Source organism: Bos grunniens, chromosome 11 (genome assembly GCF_055505025.1).
Source record: "Bos grunniens cultivar Pamir isolate PY7600 chromosome 11, Bosgru_T2T1.0, whole genome shotgun sequence".
Taxonomy (NCBI): Eukaryota; Metazoa; Chordata; class Mammalia; order Artiodactyla; family Bovidae; genus Bos; species Bos grunniens.
This window is the reverse complement of record NC_141175.1, coordinates 81445009-81463930: the sequence shown is the minus strand read 5'-3', so window position 1 is coordinate 81463930 and position 18922 is coordinate 81445009. Positions and strand designations below refer to the sequence as shown.

General features: G+C 50.2%; 2 protein-coding genes across 14 annotated transcripts in view; one reads left to right on the top strand and one right to left on the bottom strand.

Moving 5' to 3' along the window:
* ABCG5 (ATP binding cassette subfamily G member 5) overlaps window positions 1-12273 on the bottom strand; it is a 42611-nt gene extending 30338 nt beyond the window's left edge. For 2 of the 10 annotated variants that reach the window (XR_015137048.1, XM_086327210.1), the window contains exons 1-2: window positions 11996-12242; window positions 1946-1990 (exon numbers count right to left, since the gene is read on the bottom strand). Coding sequence is in view for 7 of the 10 variants with exons in the window: in XM_086327210.1 (XP_086183336.1) it covers window positions 1946-1990; window positions 11996-12120 (170 nt within the window). In the remaining 3 variants the exon portion in view is untranslated. Of the gene's footprint in view, window positions 1-510; window positions 741-1945; window positions 1991-3907; window positions 4108-11995 lie in introns of those variants that run through there. The other 8 variants (XM_086327213.1, XM_086327214.1, XM_086327217.1 and 5 more) reach the window with 8 other exon arrangements.
* ABCG8 (ATP binding cassette subfamily G member 8) lies at window positions 703-18922 on the top strand. Of its 4 annotated transcripts, none has more exons than XR_015137047.1 (13): window positions 703-1089; window positions 6357-6461; window positions 7341-7491; window positions 11544-11782; window positions 12243-12375; window positions 12467-12736; window positions 14297-14459; window positions 14547-14624; window positions 15477-15676; window positions 16094-16190; window positions 16829-17096; window positions 18148-18275; window positions 18360-18687. XR_015137047.1 is itself a non-coding variant. In XM_086327206.1 (13 exons), exons 1-13 carry the CDS (start codon window positions 805-807, stop codon window positions 18495-18497), a joined length of 2235 nt encoding a protein of 744 aa, XP_086183332.1. In that variant the 5' UTR covers window positions 718-804; the 3' UTR covers window positions 18498-18922. The 4 variants fall into 4 exon arrangements, 3 of the variants coding, with proteins under 3 accessions (XP_086183335.1, XP_086183332.1, XP_086183333.1); XM_086327206.1 differs by having other exon boundaries at window positions 718-1089; window positions 16094-16170; window positions 18360-18922; XM_086327207.1 differs by having other exon boundaries at window positions 719-1089; window positions 6360-6461; window positions 16094-16170; window positions 18360-18922.

Genomic DNA, 18922 nt, shown 5'->3' with positions numbered 1-18922 from the left:
ATCACCTCTGTAAAGACTTTTCTGGCAGCTGCTCTGAATGCCAACTCTCTTTGACTGGATGACAGATGGCAAACAGGACACTGTTTATTCCTTCAATTGACCCTGCGTTCCTTCACCTGGTTTCATTACACCTCGTATTCCCAGTAGACCCATTTCCCAAGCCCTCACCATCTGAATAGGGCAGGTTATAGACCAGGGAGCCACAAGGGGAAGGGGCAAGGGGCAAAATGCAGGGGCAGGAGGCAGAGCACAGCTTCCAGTCTTAGCTTCCAGTCCCGCTGTGGGCCTGGAAGAGGAGGGGCCATTCACACTGGCTCCTAAGTTCCCTCCGGCAGCCCTTCCCCTCTACTCTCTCCACCTCCACCCACTAAAGACAAAGCCTGAGCCTCCGTGCATGCCTCCCATTAGGTGAGGAAAGCCAGCAGAGGGCAGAGGCCCATTCCCCTCAGGCCACAGCTGCCCCTGACCACAGCTCAAAGCTCCTGGCAGATGAAAGAGGCACCTCCTTACCTGACACTGTACGAGGCATGGAAAATGCCCAGGCTGTGTCGAGGCTTTGCAGGAACCTCCTCTAGGGAGCACTGAGAGCTTCTGTTTACTTGGAGTTCTGAGGACTCCCCAAGAGTCAAAAAGGGGAGTTCGCCCATGGCCAACAAGCAGCAGAGACTGGTGGATTTTCTGGCCTGACCCTCCCTGGAGTGGCCTCCGCCAAAGAGCTAGTGGCAGACTGTCCTGCCTGCTTCTCACCTGGCCCTGGAGCCCCTCCTCAGGACTTCCCAGCGGCGGGCCTGGGCTTGGTCGTGGATGCCATTATCTGATGTACCTTTAGCCAGTGTGTGTCTGTGTGTTATCTCAGCAGCGGGCAGAGCACACAGCCCGTGTTTGTGGGAGGGCTTGCCAGAGAGGAATGCTGGGAGCCAGACCAGAGGTTGCCCGGCTCTGGGAAGCAGACAACATTGGCCCTGGTCGGCAGCAGCTAAGCCCAAAGGAAACTGCAGAGTCAAAGCGCAGACACTGCAGGGCCCCATGGCAGAGGAGGCCCCAAAGAAGACAGGGCTAGAGAGAAGCACTGCTCCGCAGGATGACTTGGTGAGTGATGGTGGGTCACAAGCATCCTGGTGGGTAGGGGGTGAATCAGACTCTTCTCTCCTCCTAAGGAACTTTCAGTCCTAACTCACCGCCAGGTCCACAAGCAGCAGGACTCTGCTTCCTGGGCACCAAAGGGCTGAGGGAAGTGGGGTCAGGGGTTGGTGGGGGCCTCTGAGGTCACATCCTGCCTGAAAGTGGCTCCTGCAGGGAAATGATGTCGTGTTTGTGACTTGGGCCGATCTGGCTCTTTTCTAAATGCGGCTCCATCACAGAAGGGCTTCCCTGGTGGCTCAGTCAGTAAAGAGTCTGCCTGCAATGTGGGAAAGCTGGGTTCAATCCCTGGATTGGGAAGATCCCCTGGAGAAGGAAATCGCAACCCACTCCAGTATTCCTGCCTGGAGAATTCCATGGACGGAGGAGCCTGGTGGGCTACATGGGGTCACAAAAAGTCGAATACGACTAAGTGACTGACACTTTCACTTTTTCCAACACAGAAATGTGCTCACATGGCCTGGGGACACTGCAGTGTCTCCTCTGTCCCCGTGGCTATCAAGTTCAGAGACTCAGTGGCAACTAACTGATGAGACAGGGTGGCAGAGAACCTTGTGAGAACATCAGATCGTATGCCCCAGATACAGCTACAGCAGGCAGTCCTAAGACCCTGGGGAGAGCTGGAAGAACAGAGGACCGCAGGGGACCAATAGGTTTCTGTCCAGGGTTTCTGTCCTCATTTAACATGAGAAATGTTTGCCTTAAAAAAAAAAAAAAAAAAATGGCCTTTGACTGAAATCAGGATGTGGGCAGGGTTTGAAGCAAGAGGTGAAATCAGAACACAGAGAGGAAGCAGGTCCCCTACCTTCCAGCCCCAGCCGACCCCGCTGTTTGATCAGTCTTCGATTGCCTGCGAAGGGGTGAGGGGTGGAGACAGAAGGACTGAAGGACTGAGGACTCCACACCACAGGAAGGGCCTCAGGCCACCCAGACTGGCCTTGAGCTGCTAGCACCTGACTTCAGCCAGGCCCCAGGAACCCACCCTCGCAGTCAGCTCTCAGCCACAGCAGGTAACCCCTGTGCTCTGGGAATACCCCAGGGAACCAACGTCTGCCAGGAAAGGATTCCCCCGTGACTGCAGTGTGTACAGCCTGAATAGGAGACAAAATCTCCAATGATTTTGAAAATGACACTTTCTAGATGGTCTGATAATTCAGACACCACAGCTTGGGATGCAAAGAACTGCCCGAATATGACATCCAGGAAGGGGTGCGGGCCCTGCCATTTCCAACTTCCTTTCCTTCACTCCTGTTCCTCTAGGTGCCAAGTGACAGTCTAACGTTTATGGTGCCCAGAACAAGAGGCCGAGGGCTATGCGTCTTTGTTGTTGTTCAGTCTCTCAGTTGTGGCCAACTCTTTGCAACCCCATGGACTGCAGCATGCGAGGCTTCCCTGTCCTTCACCATCTCCTGGAGCTTCCTCAAACTCATGTCCATTGAGTCGGTGATTCCATCCAACTATCTCATACTCTATCGCCCTCTTCTCCTCCTGCCCTCAATCTTTTGGGTCTTTTCCAGTGGAACTGTATCCTGTGCCTAGATACTTAAAAATTATCAGTCAAGTTAAAAGCTATTAAATAAAATAGTTTCTATCCTCCTAAGTTGACATACCTTCTTCACAACATGGAAGACCAGATGTAAACCCAGAAATTCTAGGACTTGTGGCTTCCAACACAAGCCACAGCCTGTCTCCCTTCTCTGCCCATGCTCAGCACCACACATGATCTCACACACCCATGCACGACCACCCCACCCTGCCCACCCACGTCACATCCACCCCTCCACAGACAAATGCCCCTCTGACCTGGGGTGCCCCAAGGGATGGGCCGAGGACAAGGTTCACACAGCCCTGGGAGAGGGCCTGAGGCCATCTGGGAATTTGGGGGTAGTGAGTACCCAGAGTGGCAAGTGCCCTCGGCCCACAGACTTCTCAGTCCATGGGCCAAAGCCTGGCCAGAGGAGGACAAGAGGGGCCCAGGCCTCAGTGCAGAGTCTTCAGCACATCACTGCTTTCCCAGGGCACAGCCTCTGCATCTGAGAACAAGGAACTTGGGCTCTGCGCTCCCTGAGTTTCCTTCTACTCTGTGCTTCTGACTCAGGAATTTGATCAGAAGTTAATACAAGGAGAAATTACAATGTAGCCCAGCAGGAGCTGAGCTGGTTACCTACAAATAAACCTGCTTTTGCTTTTTTCCATGTCACCTGTCAGAAATTCAAGTGATGATCTGACAGTCATACTGATTAAGGTGTCAGCCGAATAGATATTTAAGCATTTGAAAAATACAGAGGGTTTGTCAAAACCTCAGGAAGAGTCTAACAAATCCTTCCTAGGAGCCAAGGAAAATATTTCAAAATGGAACAGAGGCAGCCCCCGCCCAGCCACGAGTTCTCTTCTGAGCGTTGAGCTGCCTGTGGTGGCTGGGGCCCCGGGCTGGTCTGTGCCTGCCTACTGTGCCCAGGATGAAGAGGGGTTGGAGGAACCCAGGAGCAGGTAGCACACGCCTCTCTCCTTTCTTTTGTCTTCTCATCCTGATGCCTCTTTCCCCAGGGCCCCATCACCCTTCACCTTCTCCAAGCTCCAGCCTGGAGAGTGGAACCCCTAGGTTTAAGATCACCACCACAACGTGCTCCAGACTCCAAAATGTCCAACCCTTTCTCAGCAACTCTTCCACTTCCAAAATCTAACCTGGTGAGCTTCTGGCCCAGGTGTTCGTTGCAGAGCTAACTCATTCCTTATACCAACTAACATCCCTCCTGCAGACATTTACCTTTTAAAAACAAGCAAGTAGGGACTTCCCTGGCGGTCCAGTGGCTAAGACTCTGCACTCCGAATTCAGGGGTGCAGGTCTGATCCCTGGTCAGAGAGCTAAGATCCCACATGCCTTGAGGTCAAAAAAAAATCCGAAACATGAAACAGAAGCAATATTGTCCAATAAAGACTTTTTAAAATGCTCCACATTTAAAAAATCTGTAAAAGAAAAAAAAGCAGAATGCATGTTAGCCCAAGTGAGTCTCTCAATAATGGATCAACTTTCAGATGGTTTAACCAAATAAAATGGGAAAACTAGGCGGTGGGAATGCTAGCGGCAGAGGTGGGGAAGGAGAGTCAGGGCTGACCTGCCAGAACGCAGAGCTGCCCTTGACCTCCCCAGGAGTTCCATTCTCCATCTCCGAGGGCACAACCCCCTCACCTCCTCACCTCCAGCTCCTCCAGCTGGGAGGACTCTGGACTTCCCCTAATGGACACCCTCTCTCAGCTTTAAAACATATTTTGAAATATTTCAGACAAAGCAGTTTAAAGAACAGTGAACTCCCATACCCATCATAAACTTACCAATAGCTTTGAAAGTCATCCCCCTGCCCCTAACCTGCCCAGGACCTTCTCTCCCCACCTCAGAGACCTCTCCCTGCTGTATTCCTTCCTATACCCCAAAGACTTAGCTGTTTATCTTCCAATGTTTTTCTGTATAATATGCGACCTTGACCTCACTGGTTCAAACATTAAACAAGGTAAGTAGATCTGGTTGGCTGTTTCCACACTCTCCCAGAACTCTGGGGTCCACTCACAGTGGGCTTGCAACTCACCATCACCATATATATTTCCCTCACCTCCACTGGGCTCAATGTCACTTTTAAGGGCCCCTTACCTCCACCATTGCAGGGGTGCTTAAAAGACTGTTGGGTATCATTTTCACGTTAAGTCCCAAGCTATGTTGTGTTCACGTAAGGTACACGTGGGCACTGTGTGTGCAGTGAAAATACACCTTGATCAGGCATGTCAAGGACATCATGCCTCTGTATCTGGCCTGTGTTGCTCCACCCTCAGTGTCTCGTCCGCTAAACTCTAAGCTTCCCAAAGACTGTCTTTTGCACAGTCACACCCCAAATTCCAAGCCTAAAGCACGTTATGGGCCTCCTCGTGTTTGCTGGATGCTTGATTGACTGATTGAAGGAATATATCAGTGGGGGAATAGCAGCCCTGAGGGGAGAAGATCGGAATCAACAGGAACTGGTTAATGAATGCATACTTTCCCTGCACTACCTCGAGGAAACAGAAATTGAATGCATTTTTAAAAAGCGAAAATTTTTTAAGGCAAGTTTTCCTTGTTTGGGCCTCAGCTATTTAAATGATTGAACTGATAAAACAGAAGGAATTCAGATCTGCAGATGGTGAGTACCATTCATGTTATCAGCTGATACTATGAAACACTGATTTACTTGATGTATATTCAAATAAAGCGGGCTTCCCTGGTAGCTCAGTTGGTAAAGAATCCGCCTGCAATGCAGGAGGCCCTGGTTCAATTTCTAGTCAGGAAGATCCCCTGGAAAAGAGATAGGCTACCCACTCCAGTATTCATGGGCTTCCTTGGTGGCTCACACAGTAAAGAATCCACCTGCAATGCAGTAGACCTGGGTTCGATCCCTGGGTTGGGAAGATCCCCTGGAGGAGGGCATGGCAACCCACTCCAGTATTTTTGCCTGGAGAACCCCATGGACAGAGGAGCCTGGTGGGCTACAGTGTGTGGGGTCACAAAGAGTCGGATACGACGGAGCGACTAAGCACAGCACAGGTAAAGCAGCCATGTTTATGTGAACACAACATGACTTGCGACTTACATAAAATAACATCATCGGCAAGATGACGACAATGAAGAGGATGATGGTAACAGTGATGACAGGGACTTACTCCAAAATCTCCCAACAGCATTTTGAAGAGCTTTGTTGTGCAAAATCCTTATCAAGATGCAACTTTTCTAAGAGCAATGTCTTCACAAGTATGGAGCACTAGCTTGTTGACAGCTGTTTTCCTCTCACATGCTAGGTACAGAAAGTCTGTTTGGGATGAGATACTGAGCCAGACTCAGGAAAGGGAGAGTTAAACGGCCTTTCCCGAACACAGAGGCTCACAAAGCTCTCTCCAGTCCAGGGTCTGGGTCTTGTTCATGACAGGTTACTTGGATCAGGTTCCAGCAGCCTGCGGCTGAGCTTCTCTGGGTCAGGAGCTGGAGGGAAGCCCCATAATTTTCTCTGCAGGGAAGAGAAGCCCTGCCCTCATGGGTGCTCCTGTTTTCTCAGAGCCCTTGGGCTCCTCCTGCCTAAATCCATCTTTTGCCCACTTGGGATCCCATCCGCACTAGCTCCTGCTCTCACCTCTCCAGATCGACTCCCTCCCAAGTCCTCCTTCTAAAGAAGCTCCTCAGCTGTCATGTCTCCCAGCAGGGCCTCCAGGACAGCGTGTTCTCCTCCGAAAGTGACAACAGCCTGTACTTCACCTACAGTGGCCAGCCCAACACCTTGGAAGTCCGAGATCTCAGCTACCAGGTAGAGTCACAGCTGAGGACAGGTGGGAGGAGCAGAGAGGGCCAAACAATTCCCCAAGCAGAAGGGAAGGGTGAGTCCCAACTGGGGACCCTCTGCCCCTAAGGACAGAGTTCAGGCTACACTGAGGCCTCATGTGTTGGGTGCAAACACTACGGAGATTTCCCTCAACTACACATGTTGGAGCTGAGGTTGACGGCCATGAAAAAGAGAATGAGACCTTTGTTAAAACATAAAGCCAACCATGTGACTCTGTGTGAAAAAAAATCTCTAAACTTATTTTTAAACTTTATATTTTGAAATAATTTTAGACTTCTGAAAAAGCTGCAAAAATAGTGCAGAGTTCTTATATACCCTTTGTCCACCTTCCCCTAACGTTAACATCTTGCTTTCCCATAGCACAGTGATCAAAACTGAGACATTAACCACCCTATAATACTATTACCCAATCTACAGACTTGTATAAGATGTTATGGAAAAGCCCAAATGAAAGTTTCAGCCAATCTAATAACAGTACACGTTATAGGTCTGCAGTGAGGACTGAATGAGATGAGGGACATAATAAACAGATGAACACAATGCCTTGCACACAGTAAACACTTGATAAATTATTAGTAAATCACTGTTGAGTGAAAACATCATTTTGCCCCACGTCGTGTTTTTATTTCTGTTCTGCTATTATAAATGCTTCCCACCTGTTCTCTTCAGACTTGGAAATGGCAGCTTCAGGTTCTCAGCATGGTGGAGCCCGCCTCCATATCTGACAGAGCCTGGGTGGCGGACCCCCCTCAGGCCTGTTGTGTTTTGGGAGGAGGATTTCTCTTGGAGGGAGCTGAACAGAAGGTGAAGCTTTCTGAGGAACCTTTCTATGTCTCCCCACAGGTGGATATGGCCTCCCAGGTACCTTGGTTTAAGCAGCTGGCTCACTTCAAGATGCCCTGGACATCTCACAAGGACTCCTGTGAGCAGGGTATTCAGAACCTGAGCTTCAAAATGAGGAGTGGACAGATGCTGGCCGTCATAGGGAGCTCAGGTACCACTAGGGGCAAATAGTGGGGCAATGGGTTCTCTCTCTCCTGGGATGCAGGGCAGTCCCTCCAACAAATGGACGCTCCTCACAGAACTTTGCTGAGCAACAGAACAATACAGCAGAGTTGTGAGAGCACAAGTTCCAGGTCTGACAGAGCTGGGTTCAAATCTCAGCTCCTCTATTTACTAGCTTTCATGAATCACAAACAGGCTTCTTGCAGCTGCAGCCAGAGCTCTGATCCTTCATTAATATAGGATGAAGGCATCAGGCAGCTTTGGAATTGAATGCTCTTTCCAGGGCACTCCTCCACCACAAGGAACACTCATTCATTGTCCTCCCCCGCCATCAGATTCCTATTTCAGTCAGACTGTGGGTAGGCACAGCCCCTGCCACAACTCATGTCTTGGATACCCCGAGTCTTAGTTCAACCATCGGCAAAAATTCAGATTTCTGAAGTGCTTCAAAAAGTTCAGAGTGTAGAACGAGCTGGAAGGGGGCCTGGAGAACAGAGTTCTGTTCCCCACACAGCATTCTACCTTTCCTTCTCCTGATCACGATGAAAACATCTTTAGAGGAGGTCTTCCTGCCCCGGCATCATTCCCCCTTCATTTAACAGGTGAGACCAAAGTTTAGAAAAGAGGAATGATTTACCTAAGGACATATATTTAATGCAGAATAAGAACTAGAACTCTGGTCTTCTGGTTCTCAGATGTTTAAAAAAAAAAATCAGCAGATTAAATTGTAAAGATCTTATTGGTTTTATTCAACAGTTCATGAATTGGGCAGCATCCCATCTGGCAGAAAGTATTGTGTGGACCGGAAAGTTTATTTGTATTTTTCCATAAGATGTTGGCTCCAGCCCAATAGCTTTGGTGTGCGTGCTAAGTTGTTTCAGTCATGTCTGACTCTTTTTGCAACCCTATGAACCACAGCCCGCCAGGCTCCTCTGTCCATTGGGTTCTCCAGGCAAGAATACTGGAGTGGGTTGCCATGCCCTCCTCCAGGGGATCTTCCTGACCCAGGGATCAAACCCTCGTCTCTCATGTCTCCTGCACTGGCAGGGGGGTTCTTTACCACTAGTGCCACCTGGGAAGCCAAAAGCTCTGGAGAGCTGTACAAATTGAAAGACCTTTACAGGCAGAACAAAGTAGGACGAGGAAGTTATTCTAGCAAAGGGCTGATTGTTTTAGGCAAGGTCACCTTTCTCTGGGGGACAGTAGGGGTCTATCCGGAGAAGGCAATGGCACCCCACTCCAGTACTCTTGCCTGGAAAATCCTATGGACGGAGGAGCCTGGTGGGCTGCAGTCCATGGGGTCGCTAAGAGTCGGACACGACTGAGCGACTTCACTTTCACTTTTCACTTTCACGCATTGGAGAAGGAAATGGCAACCCACTCCAATGTTCTTGCCTGGAGAATCCCAGGGACGGGGGAGCCTGGTGGGCTTCTGTCTAAGGGGTCACACAGAGTCGGACACGACTGAAGCAACTTAGCAGCAGCAGCAGCAGCAGCAACAGCAGGGGTCTATCAGTGCTGACTAAGCAATTTCAGATGGGCTAGTTTAAGATTCTATTCCCAGGAGAGATTGAAACTATAATTAAATTACGTATTACATCTCAGTCTGGGGACATGGGGCTTAGCACAAGTTGACTCCACTTGGGGTTTGTTGTTTATTTTTTAAACACAGATCAAAGGCATTTCTCCCTTACACAGTGTCAGAGGGAGCACTTTATACCTTCCAATTAATCATTTCCAGAAGTAGAGATTACTCAACTTTTTGACCATCTGCTCCAAAGTTTTAGTCTTCTGCTGGGGAAGTTCTGTTTACTGTCTAACCAGAGATCAAATGAGAGGATATGTGCCAATGAACTTTGTCACCGAAACAACACCCACAGGTCAAGTCCTGCCAACTGCTGGTCCTGGCCCTGCAATTCTGATCTAACAAGAAAAATGCGGAAACTTCATGGGCCAGTTTTGTTTGTTAACACCTGGTAGCTTTTCTGGTTACACCTGCTTTTTCTTCATGAACTGGGGATCTAGGGAACACAAGGGCTTAACTAGGCACTTCAAGCTAAGAGTCATCACAGTTAATCCTGACCACCACAGCTAGAATCCCTGATTTGTGGTTGAAGAAAGGTAAGTCAGGAGAGGCCAAGCAGGAATCACACACAGAGTGTGTGATTTTCGATTCTAGGCTAGTGTTTAGCTACAGGTTTACTTGGCTGAAATTATTTAAATGATTTTTTAGAAAGGTTATCAATTATACCACCTATGACTTATATTCTGCCATGCAATTCTCCAGGCAAGAATACTGGAGTGGATTGCCATTCCCTTCTCCAGGGGATCTTCCCGACCCAGGAATCGAACCCACGTCTCCTGTATTGCAGGCAGATTCTTTACCGTCTGATCCAGGAGGGAAGCATACTCTGCTCACCAAAATTATAATAGCAAAATAAAATTAATTCAAACAGCCCCAGGCATTTAAGCTTCTATAGAATCAGCAGTGGTGCTTTTCCAATGAATGAATTTACTGAGTTGGCAGAGTCTTGAATGCCTGTGGGTGTTTTCTCCTGATTCACGGAGGATCTCCCCAAACATACCCTGACAACCTCCGCTGGAAAGACCACCCACACCTCTCACAGTTTTGTTCAGGAAACGTGCTCTTTCTGCCCCCCGATTGGGAATCCTAAGGTCCCTGTGTTGGGAAAGTCCCCTGTGCTTCCAGAGCCTGGATCCAGTGGTATCCAGGCTGAGCCAGGAGTAAGGCCAGAACCCTCCCTCTGGCTTCCCCCCGGCTATTTTGTGCCTCCTAAGTTCTCTTGAATGAGGTGCACCCAGGAGGCAGTCGACAGATCCCTTTCTATGCTGAAAACCTCTGGTCCGTAAGCAGAAGGATGACTGAAGAGGCTACTCAATTTTTGCTTTTATGCACAAATAAAAGGGGACATGGGGCTGTGGGCAGGGGGCTGCTTGCAGAAGGCCTGGGAATGTGGCAAGGAAGAGTCGTTACATCTGTGCATTGGCGCTTTCCCTGTTTAAAAACTACTTGGAAATTTTTTACTCCAAAAGGAATTTACAATAAAGAAACCAAAACCCTGCCTAGGGGAATTGGACTGAGCTGTTCTTGGCAGCTTTGTTTAAGAACGCCTTCCCAGACCCTAAGCCCTATTAAATGGCCATCAAAGAGTCTCACAGAATCTCATGGAACCTGATCCAATCGGACACTTCCCCAAATTGATAGCAATTTCTATGTCATTCAGAAGTGGATGGCATTAATTTGTATGTAATAGATCTATTTTTTAAAGAGAAAGTGAAAAGTAATACTGATAAAAATAAAAGTATAGAGAAATTCAGAACTACTGTGCTATAGTTTAAAAATCATTTCCACATCTATTACTTCTCTCTTTTTTTCTCCCTTTCTGAAAACAGATTTCAGTTTTGCATTTTTAAAAGATACCTTATTATTTCTCCAAAACTAGTCTTTCCCACAATGCCAGCTTCTGAGCCAAATGATGGGGAATGATGAAATGTTGCTGGCAGGTTTGCCAGGCAAAAATAGTTAAGCTTCCTAGTACAATTAACACCAGCCCTGCTTGGGGGAGGGGACATACACTCTGGGCACAGGCAGTCCTGTGACAACCAGGACTCCAGCCTTCTATCACGTAGCCACAGGCTGGCCTGACCTGAACACCCCAGATTCCTAAGGATGTTCAAGTTGGCTGCTCCATGCAGGTTAAAGGGCTGTGCCACCTTCCCTAGGGAAGGACAGAGCAGAACATGGTGGCTGGAGGGTGCGTGGGCAGCAGAAGCTTCCAACCTGGTCCCTGCAGAAGTCCGTTCTTGGGAATATATTTTCTCTTTAATATTTATCTGTTTGGCTGGGTTAGGGTCAGGGGAGGTTGTGAGGGTGGCAAGAGTGGGGAATGTTCCTAGTTCTGGATCAGGATTTAGTTCCCAGACCAGGGATTGAACCTGGGTCCCTTGCATGGGAAGGCAGATTCTTAACCACTGGACCACCAGGGAAGCCCCTCAGGGATATTTCTGGTGGTTTCTCAGGTTGTGGGCGAGCCTCTTTGCTGGATGTGATCACTGGGCGAGGCCCTGGCGGCAAGATTAAGTCAGGCCAAATCTGGATCAATGGGCAGCCCAGCACAGCGCAGCTGGTGAGGAAGTGTGTGGCCCACGTTCGCCAGCATGACCAGCTGCTCCCCAACCTCACCGTCCGGGAGACCCTGGCTTTTGTTGCCCAGCTGCGTCTGCCCAGAAACTTCTCCCAGGCCCAGCGCGACAAAAGGGTAACTAATTAATCCCAGTGACCCCAAGAAGCTATGACATCCTTCCCCTGCCCTTCCTTCCCTCCCTGCCTCAGGGTCCAGCCATTCCAGGCCAACTGTGAGCAAGCCGGCTCACCATCTGTCCATCAGAAAAAATCCACCAAATGCTCAGACCTGCCTTCCTTCCCCCGTTGTCCCATCTTAGCCCCAAATGTGGGATAAATATTTGCTTACTTGTTTTCCGGTTCTCCGTGCTGGCGGGGAGCCGGGACATGGCCACAGTCCCAGCAAGTGGTGCCTTGCTCAGCAGTGGGAGCTGCTCCCGATGCGTGGAAAGAATCCGGGAACAAACATTGCATCAGGGAAATGTAGGCCAGAGCCTTAAACTCAGGGGTCTTTACTTTGGAGCCCAATCTGCCTGGCCCGGAGCAGGCCCGCGCAGCCTCTCTAAAGCCCCGGGACCGCCCTCCCTCTCACCCAGGTGGACGACGTGATCGCGGAGCTGCGGCTGCGGCAATGCGCCAACACGCGCGTGGGCAACATCTACGTGCGGGGCGTGTCGGGGGGCGAGCGGCGCAGAGTCAGCATCGGAGTGCAGCTGCTGTGGAACCCAGGTGAGGCAGGAGGGGCCCGCGTGAGCCGCCTGGCTTAATCTGGTCCAACTGGAGTCCTGCCCATTAAACCAGGCTTCTCTGTGTTGGGAAGGAATCCTTATCCTGGATGAACCCACGTCTGGGCTCGACAGCTTCACGGCCCACAACCTGGTGAAAACACTGTCTAGGCTGGCCAAAGGCAACAGGCTGGTGCTCCTCTCCATCCACCAGCCGCGCTCCGATATCTTCGGGCTGTTTGATTTGGTCCTCCTGATGACGTCTGGCACCACCATCTACCTGGGGGCAGCCCAGCACATGGTTCAGTATTTCACCGCAGTCGGCCACCCCTGTCCGCGGTACAGCAACCCTGCTGACTACTATGGTGAGTCAGCCAGGCCAGAGGCATGGAACAGGGCTCCCCTCGACCCCAACCCTGCCAGGAGAGAAACTCTCAGGGGCTTCAGGGGAATAGGACCAAGGATGGAGGCAGGGGAGGAAATGAGATGTATTACAGGCTTCAGTTTACCCAGCATCAAATGCTACGAATGGCACACCCTTGTGCACATGTCTATTAAGAACCTCCTGAGAGCTCCAAACCAGAGGACATATAATCCAAGAGAGTTTGGATCAGTTTCTGGAATTATGGTCTTTATTCAGGTTCTGTAGGGAGAACAGGAAATTTGGAGTTGGAAGCCACTAGGAAATCTTAAAGCTGTGCCCTGGTTCCCCCACAAAGGCAGGGAACCCAGAGGCTGTGGATGGGAGACCCAAAGCACAGACCAGTTCAGTGCCTTTTGGGGGGTCTTGACCTGTGAGTCTCTAGATATGAAAATTGCTGTCAGCACCAGAGATGCCTTCCTGCTTGGGGTCCTGAGACCTCAGCACATGGCCCTCAATTCTTGCGGGGACAGATGCCTTTCCAGGTGCCCACCTTGAAAGCAGACCCTGGGTCCTGAGTGCTGAGCAGTGCCATAGCTGCTGGACAGGCTGCATGGCTGTACCAGGGCCAGGAGAGCAGCAGCTGTGGTTTGTCCCAAACATAGATCACCTGGAGCCCAGCCTTCCTCCCAGGATGGCCTGGTATAGCAAGGGCCTTCCCAATACACATGTGGGTAAGGACCAGTTCCTTGAGGGCAGACACTGCAGAGGGTGTCCCTTTGACCCTTGCGGCCCTGCCAGGCCATGGTCATCTTCGTCCTTACAGATGAGAAGACTGGAGTTTTTGCAGTCAGGTGCAGAAATGGGCCTCTCACCTCCCGTGCCCAGGAGGGAACACCCTTCTCCCAGTATCCACCCTCCAACCCTCTAAGAGGCCACTCTTTCTGGCCCACCAGCTCTCGCCCTCTGCACTCACTCACACTGTGAACTCCCCGGGAGGTCATCCATCTCCCTGTGCTCAGATATCAGCTTGGCTTCCTGCCAGTGTGTCATCCTCTGGTCGGTCATCCCCAGATAAGGGGGCAGAGGGCATCTGCCAGCCTGGCCACTGAAAGCAACATACTGTAACCCTAGAGAGAAGTTGCCAGAAATCAGGTGCCCACATCTGGAAAAACAAATCTTTTTCTTAATTTTATATTATTATGCCTCACAGATACAATTTTATATTATTCATGCCTCACAAATCCGAGGGCACGGCCTGGCAGTGCCCAGAGAATCTGACACTTGAAGTTATGGCCCTACACAGTGAGGGGACCCTTCATGATTTACAAGGCCCCTCTGAGATGTTTTCCTGCCTTGAGATGTGTCATGAAAATGGGGAAAGGAAAGAGGCAGAGAGGTGAAGAGTGAGTCCCCCTGGGCATCTCTCTGCCTCTGTTCTGATCACTTTGTGGTCCATTCTCAGAGGGTGGGGAGCGTGTCCCAGGGTCCCCTCTGACAGCATCGGGGCTATGAGCACCTGTGGGACCCAGGTCACCCATGGCCCCGCTCTCGATGCTTACAGTGGACTTGACCAGCATTGACAGACGAAGCAAAGAGCAGGAAGTGGCCACCAGGGAGACGGCTCGGTCCCTTGCGGCCTTGTTTAAAGAAAAAGTGCGTGGCTTTGATGACTTTCTATGGACAGCGGAGTCAAGGGAGCAGGGTGTGGGCACTTGTGTGCAGAGGTAAGGCAATGGGTGACCCGGTGGGGAGAGCACCCTGCAGAAAGTGGCCGTCCCTACACCCCCATGACACTCTCTATCTCCTGACAGCCCGGCTCCTGACACCAACCTATTCCAGGCTCCCACTAAGCTGCCTGGCCCCCTACAGCAGTTTGCCATACTGATCCGGTAATTATTTGCCATTTCATCACCCCCTTAGCCCCCAAAAGTCTTAGTTGTATCAAATTAAGTCCTTTAGAGCTAAAGTGAATTTGAAGGAGGAATTTAATTTGAAGAGGTAGGGTCATTTGAAAAAATCAGCACCAGCCCTCCATGTGATACAGAGAACTCCTGTTCCTTTGATTCTTTAAACAAAATCAACATTTCCTTGCTAGCCAGATGCTCGTAGAAGTCACCCAGAATCATTGTAAAAAATTTAATTGATACAGGAGACCCTCAAGTGGACAAGGGAAATTTCCCTGCTATGTGAGCCCTCACAGAAAACCAGATCTGAGTGTTTGGTGTGAGTCCAGGATGTTTCCATGCACATAAATATTTTAATATATAAATGATATCATGCTAAGTCGCTTTGGTTGTGTCTGACTCTTTGTGACCCTGTGGACTGTAGCCTGTCAGGCTTCTCTGTCCATGGGATTTTCTAGGCAAGAATACTAGAGTGGGTTGCCATTTCCTCCTCTAAGGCATCTTCCTGACCCAGGGATAGAAGTCTTATATCTTATGTCTCCTTGTACATACATTGTTACACTTCTGATTGGCTATTTCCTCAGGATGACTTCTTTAAACAAAATTGCAAGGGGATACAGTGTTGGTAAAAGTCACAATCATTTCCTGAGTACCGACTGTGAGACAGATGCGCTCATCAGTCACCTCACTTGACCCACACAGTAACCGTGAGGTGGGCACCACTCTTCCCATTTTACAGAGGAGAAAAATGAGGCTTACGGAGATTACAGGACGTGGCCAAGGTCACAGTGCTGGGGTCCGGTGTTCCCTTGGCACCTCTTTCTTCTGTTTTTTAAGTCGTCAGATTTCCAACGACTTCCGAGACCTGCCAACCCTCCTCATCCATGGGGCGGAGGCCTGCCTGATGTCCCTGATCATCGGGTTCCTCTACTACGGCCACGGGGCTATCCAGCTCTCCTTGACGGACACGGCGGCCCTCTTGTTCATGATCGGAGCTCTTGTCCCTTTCAACGTGATCCTGGATGTCATCTCCAAATGTGAGTGTGGTCTGCTCTCTGTGACCCACATGCAGGGCCGTGTCAGCCACGCTCTGAACTGGATCAGGGCTGGCCTGAGTTCCGCATAGCTCCTGGAGGAGACAGGTCTGCTGAACAATTTCACCATGACTGCTAAATAAAAGCTGAGGGTTGTTTTTAAACTTCATATATTAATATCAGTATTTGCAAATGAGAACAAATTACCTAGGAGTCTGAGGCTTTTCTCTCCTACCAGGAGTTATATTGACAGCAATGCATAAGTCACAGAATTATAAACATCTAAATTAGGATCAAAAATTGCCTTTTTTTTTAATATATGACATTGAGGCAATAAAACTAGTTTTAATTGTACAAAGAGAGACTCAAACAGCAACACTGTAATTTCATTTTTTCATTCTCCTTTTCTCCCCTTTTTAGGTCACTCAGAGAGGGCACTGCTTTACTATGAACTAGAAGATGGGCTGTACACGGCGGGGCCATATTTCTTTGCCAAGGTGACTGGTCAGGCTTCAGAGTGAGTGCCACATGGAACAGTGGGCAGAAGAATCTTCTCCACATTATACAGATGTTACAGGGAAGCATTTTGCTCAGCGGTGGGGCTGAGCATCATCTGTGGTTGCAGATGCCAGAATCCTTAGGAGAGTTTCCAGAGACTTGATGAGTCTCTGATAAATTTTTCAAACATTTATCAGAAGGCTAGGACCATGGACCAGGAATGACAATTTTCTGGCCACCAGAAACCTAACAGAGAAGAGGAGGGAAACACAACTAGCATACTTCACCTCTCCAGTCTCTCCACGTCCCTGGAAAGCAGGTTGGAAGGTTTGACGGTCCTCATTTCAAAGAAGTGGAGGCTCAGAGAAGTTAAGTGGCTGCCTCCAGGCCACACAGCTACCATGTCTGGGTAGGCAGAGTAGGGATTTGAAACCAGGTCTCCAGAGCTCTGAACTGCCCCAGAGGGAGCATACAGCATCTGCAGGGGGAAGTCAGCAGTGAGTTCATGCTTGTGGGTCCCACACACCTGTGCCCACTAACCCTCCAGTGGCAACCCCAGTCACCATCAGGAGGGAAGGCTGGGGACATTGGGGGCTGCTGCCTTTGAACACTGAAAGATCAGCAGCAAATAAAGGCGCTGGCTCACATCCTTTGCAGATCCTGGGGGAGTTTCCTGAGCACTGTGTCTACATCATCATCTATGGAATGCCCATCTACTGGCTGGCCAACCTGCGCCCAGGCCTCGAGCCCTTCCTGCTGCACTTCCTGCTGGTGTGGCTGGTGGTCTTCTGCTGCCGGGTCATGGCCCTGGCCGCCGCTGCCCTGCTCCCCACCTTTCACATGTCCTCCTTCTTCGGCAACGCTCTCTACAACTCCTTCTACCTCACTGGGGGCTTCATGATAAGCTTGGACAATCTGTGGACAGGTGAGGTCAGCTCTTCTCACCTGCTCAAGCTTTTTGAGGCCTTCTGTGACTAGATCAGTCTGCTTTCCTCTGGCGTTGTGAGCTCATTACTTCAGTCCAACTCAGAGTTGGGAGCAGATTCAAAGGAAGGGCTCCATGGTGGGGTGGGGCAGATGGCATCTTCTCATACAGCCCGGCTGACATCCAAGGGCCACTTTTGACTCTCCCTCCCTACATCACCAGTGAGCCAAATCACTTCTTCCACCCATGTCTTTTTGAAATGTCCTCTTGCGTCATCCCCTGCCCTGGCTCCTATCAGCTGATCTTGGGCCAACTGTGATAGGCTGGTGTCTATGACCCTGGTTCCTCATCTGAACCCTCACCCCTGCAGCGCTAGCTCCCTAAGGTACGGAGCCAGTCACTGCTTTGTCCCAGTGGGCCCGGGGCTGCTCATTCCTGGCTGCCTCCACCCGACTCTTCTGAAGCCCCCAGTACACTCCACGCCCTCACAGCTGAGCCTGTGGATCACCGCTCTTCACCTTCCATGGGCCTTTCCTGATGAGCTGGGCAGGGTTCACTGCTTCCTCCTCCTGCCTGAGCCAGGATGCCTCCATGGGGTCAGGGTACAGACTCAGTCATCTCTGTAATCTCTGGTGTGGGGCTGCTGGGACTCCAGAGTCCATAGGTTCTGTGAAGCTGAGCACGTGCTGGACCTAATCAATTACTCTGTGGAGTTACTATAGGTCAAGCACGTGCTGGACACCTGATGAAATTACTCTGTGGAGTTACTATAGGTCAAGCACATGCTGGACACCTAGTGAAATTACTCTCTGGAGTAGTTACTGTAGGTCAAGTGCACGGTGATCCTGCAGCCACTCAGCCGCTCTGTCCCAGCAGTCCATGTCTCCAGCTTCCCCTCTGCCCTTTCACCCTTTTGTTCTCTCCCCCGCTCTCAGCTCCCTCAGGGGACTTGCTGCCCCTGGGTCAGAGCCACCACGGCATCTCTGCAGACTCACTTCCTAGGAGGCAGGTGGTTAGACCCTTTGAATAATATGACTCTCACTCTCTCCAGTGCCTGCGTTGATTTCCAAGGTGTCCTTCCTCCGATGGTGTTTTGAAGGGCTGATGAAGATCCAGTTTAGTGGGCACGCTTATTACATGGAAGCTGGCAACATCACCATCCGTATCCCGGGAGACATGGTAAGTAGCCCAGGCCTTGACTGTACGTAGACAGCAGCCCTCTGAGCGTGTTCTTAATGAGCTCACTGATGTCTCTGTCCGCAGATCCTCAATTCCATGGGCCTGAACTCTTATCCACTCTACGCCATCTACTTCTTTGTCATTGGCATCAGTTGTGGCTTCGTGATCCTGTACTATCTGTCCTTAAGGTTCATCAAACAGAAATCAAGTCAGGACTGGTGATTCACACCCAGACTCCTGCCTGCTTGTGGGGGACTCAAGAAGGCCATTCAGCTGCACTCCCTTCCTCCCAAGGAGCCCCTTCCCAGGCACAGGGAGGACCCAGACAAAACTCCGCTACAACCGGTCCACACTGCTGCAGTGGCACAGGCTGGCCACAGGATGGCAGTAGAATAAAGACAGTCAAAAGGGATTTCTGATCACCAGCTGGAGCTTGAGTTTACTGGGAACCTGGAAACCATACCTGGGGGACACCTACAATGTCATTAATTTATTTCCTTTTGATGTATATATTTGTATAGGCAACTAATACAAGATGGGAGCAAATTAGGTGTGAATCGAGGAGTTAGGCCACGTGGAAACAGTAACGTAATAGCTAGCGGAGTATTTGGCCTCATCTTCCAGGGTCCCCAAACTCTGAGCCATTC

Excerpts from the sequence above, each read along its gene's own strand:
- ABCG8 (XM_086327206.1), top strand. The coding sequence starts at position 805 with ATGCCATTATCTGATGTACCTTTAGCCAGTGTGTGTCTGTGTGTTATC. Across the intron at positions 14,625-15,476 it reads CAGTTTGCCATACTGATCCG|TCGTCAGATTTCCAACGACT; the intron begins GTAATTATTTGC and ends CTGTTTTTTAAG. Across the intron at positions 16,171-16,828 it reads GGCCATATTTCTTTGCCAAG|ATCCTGGGGGAGTTTCCTGA; the intron begins GTGACTGGTCAG and ends CATCCTTTGCAG.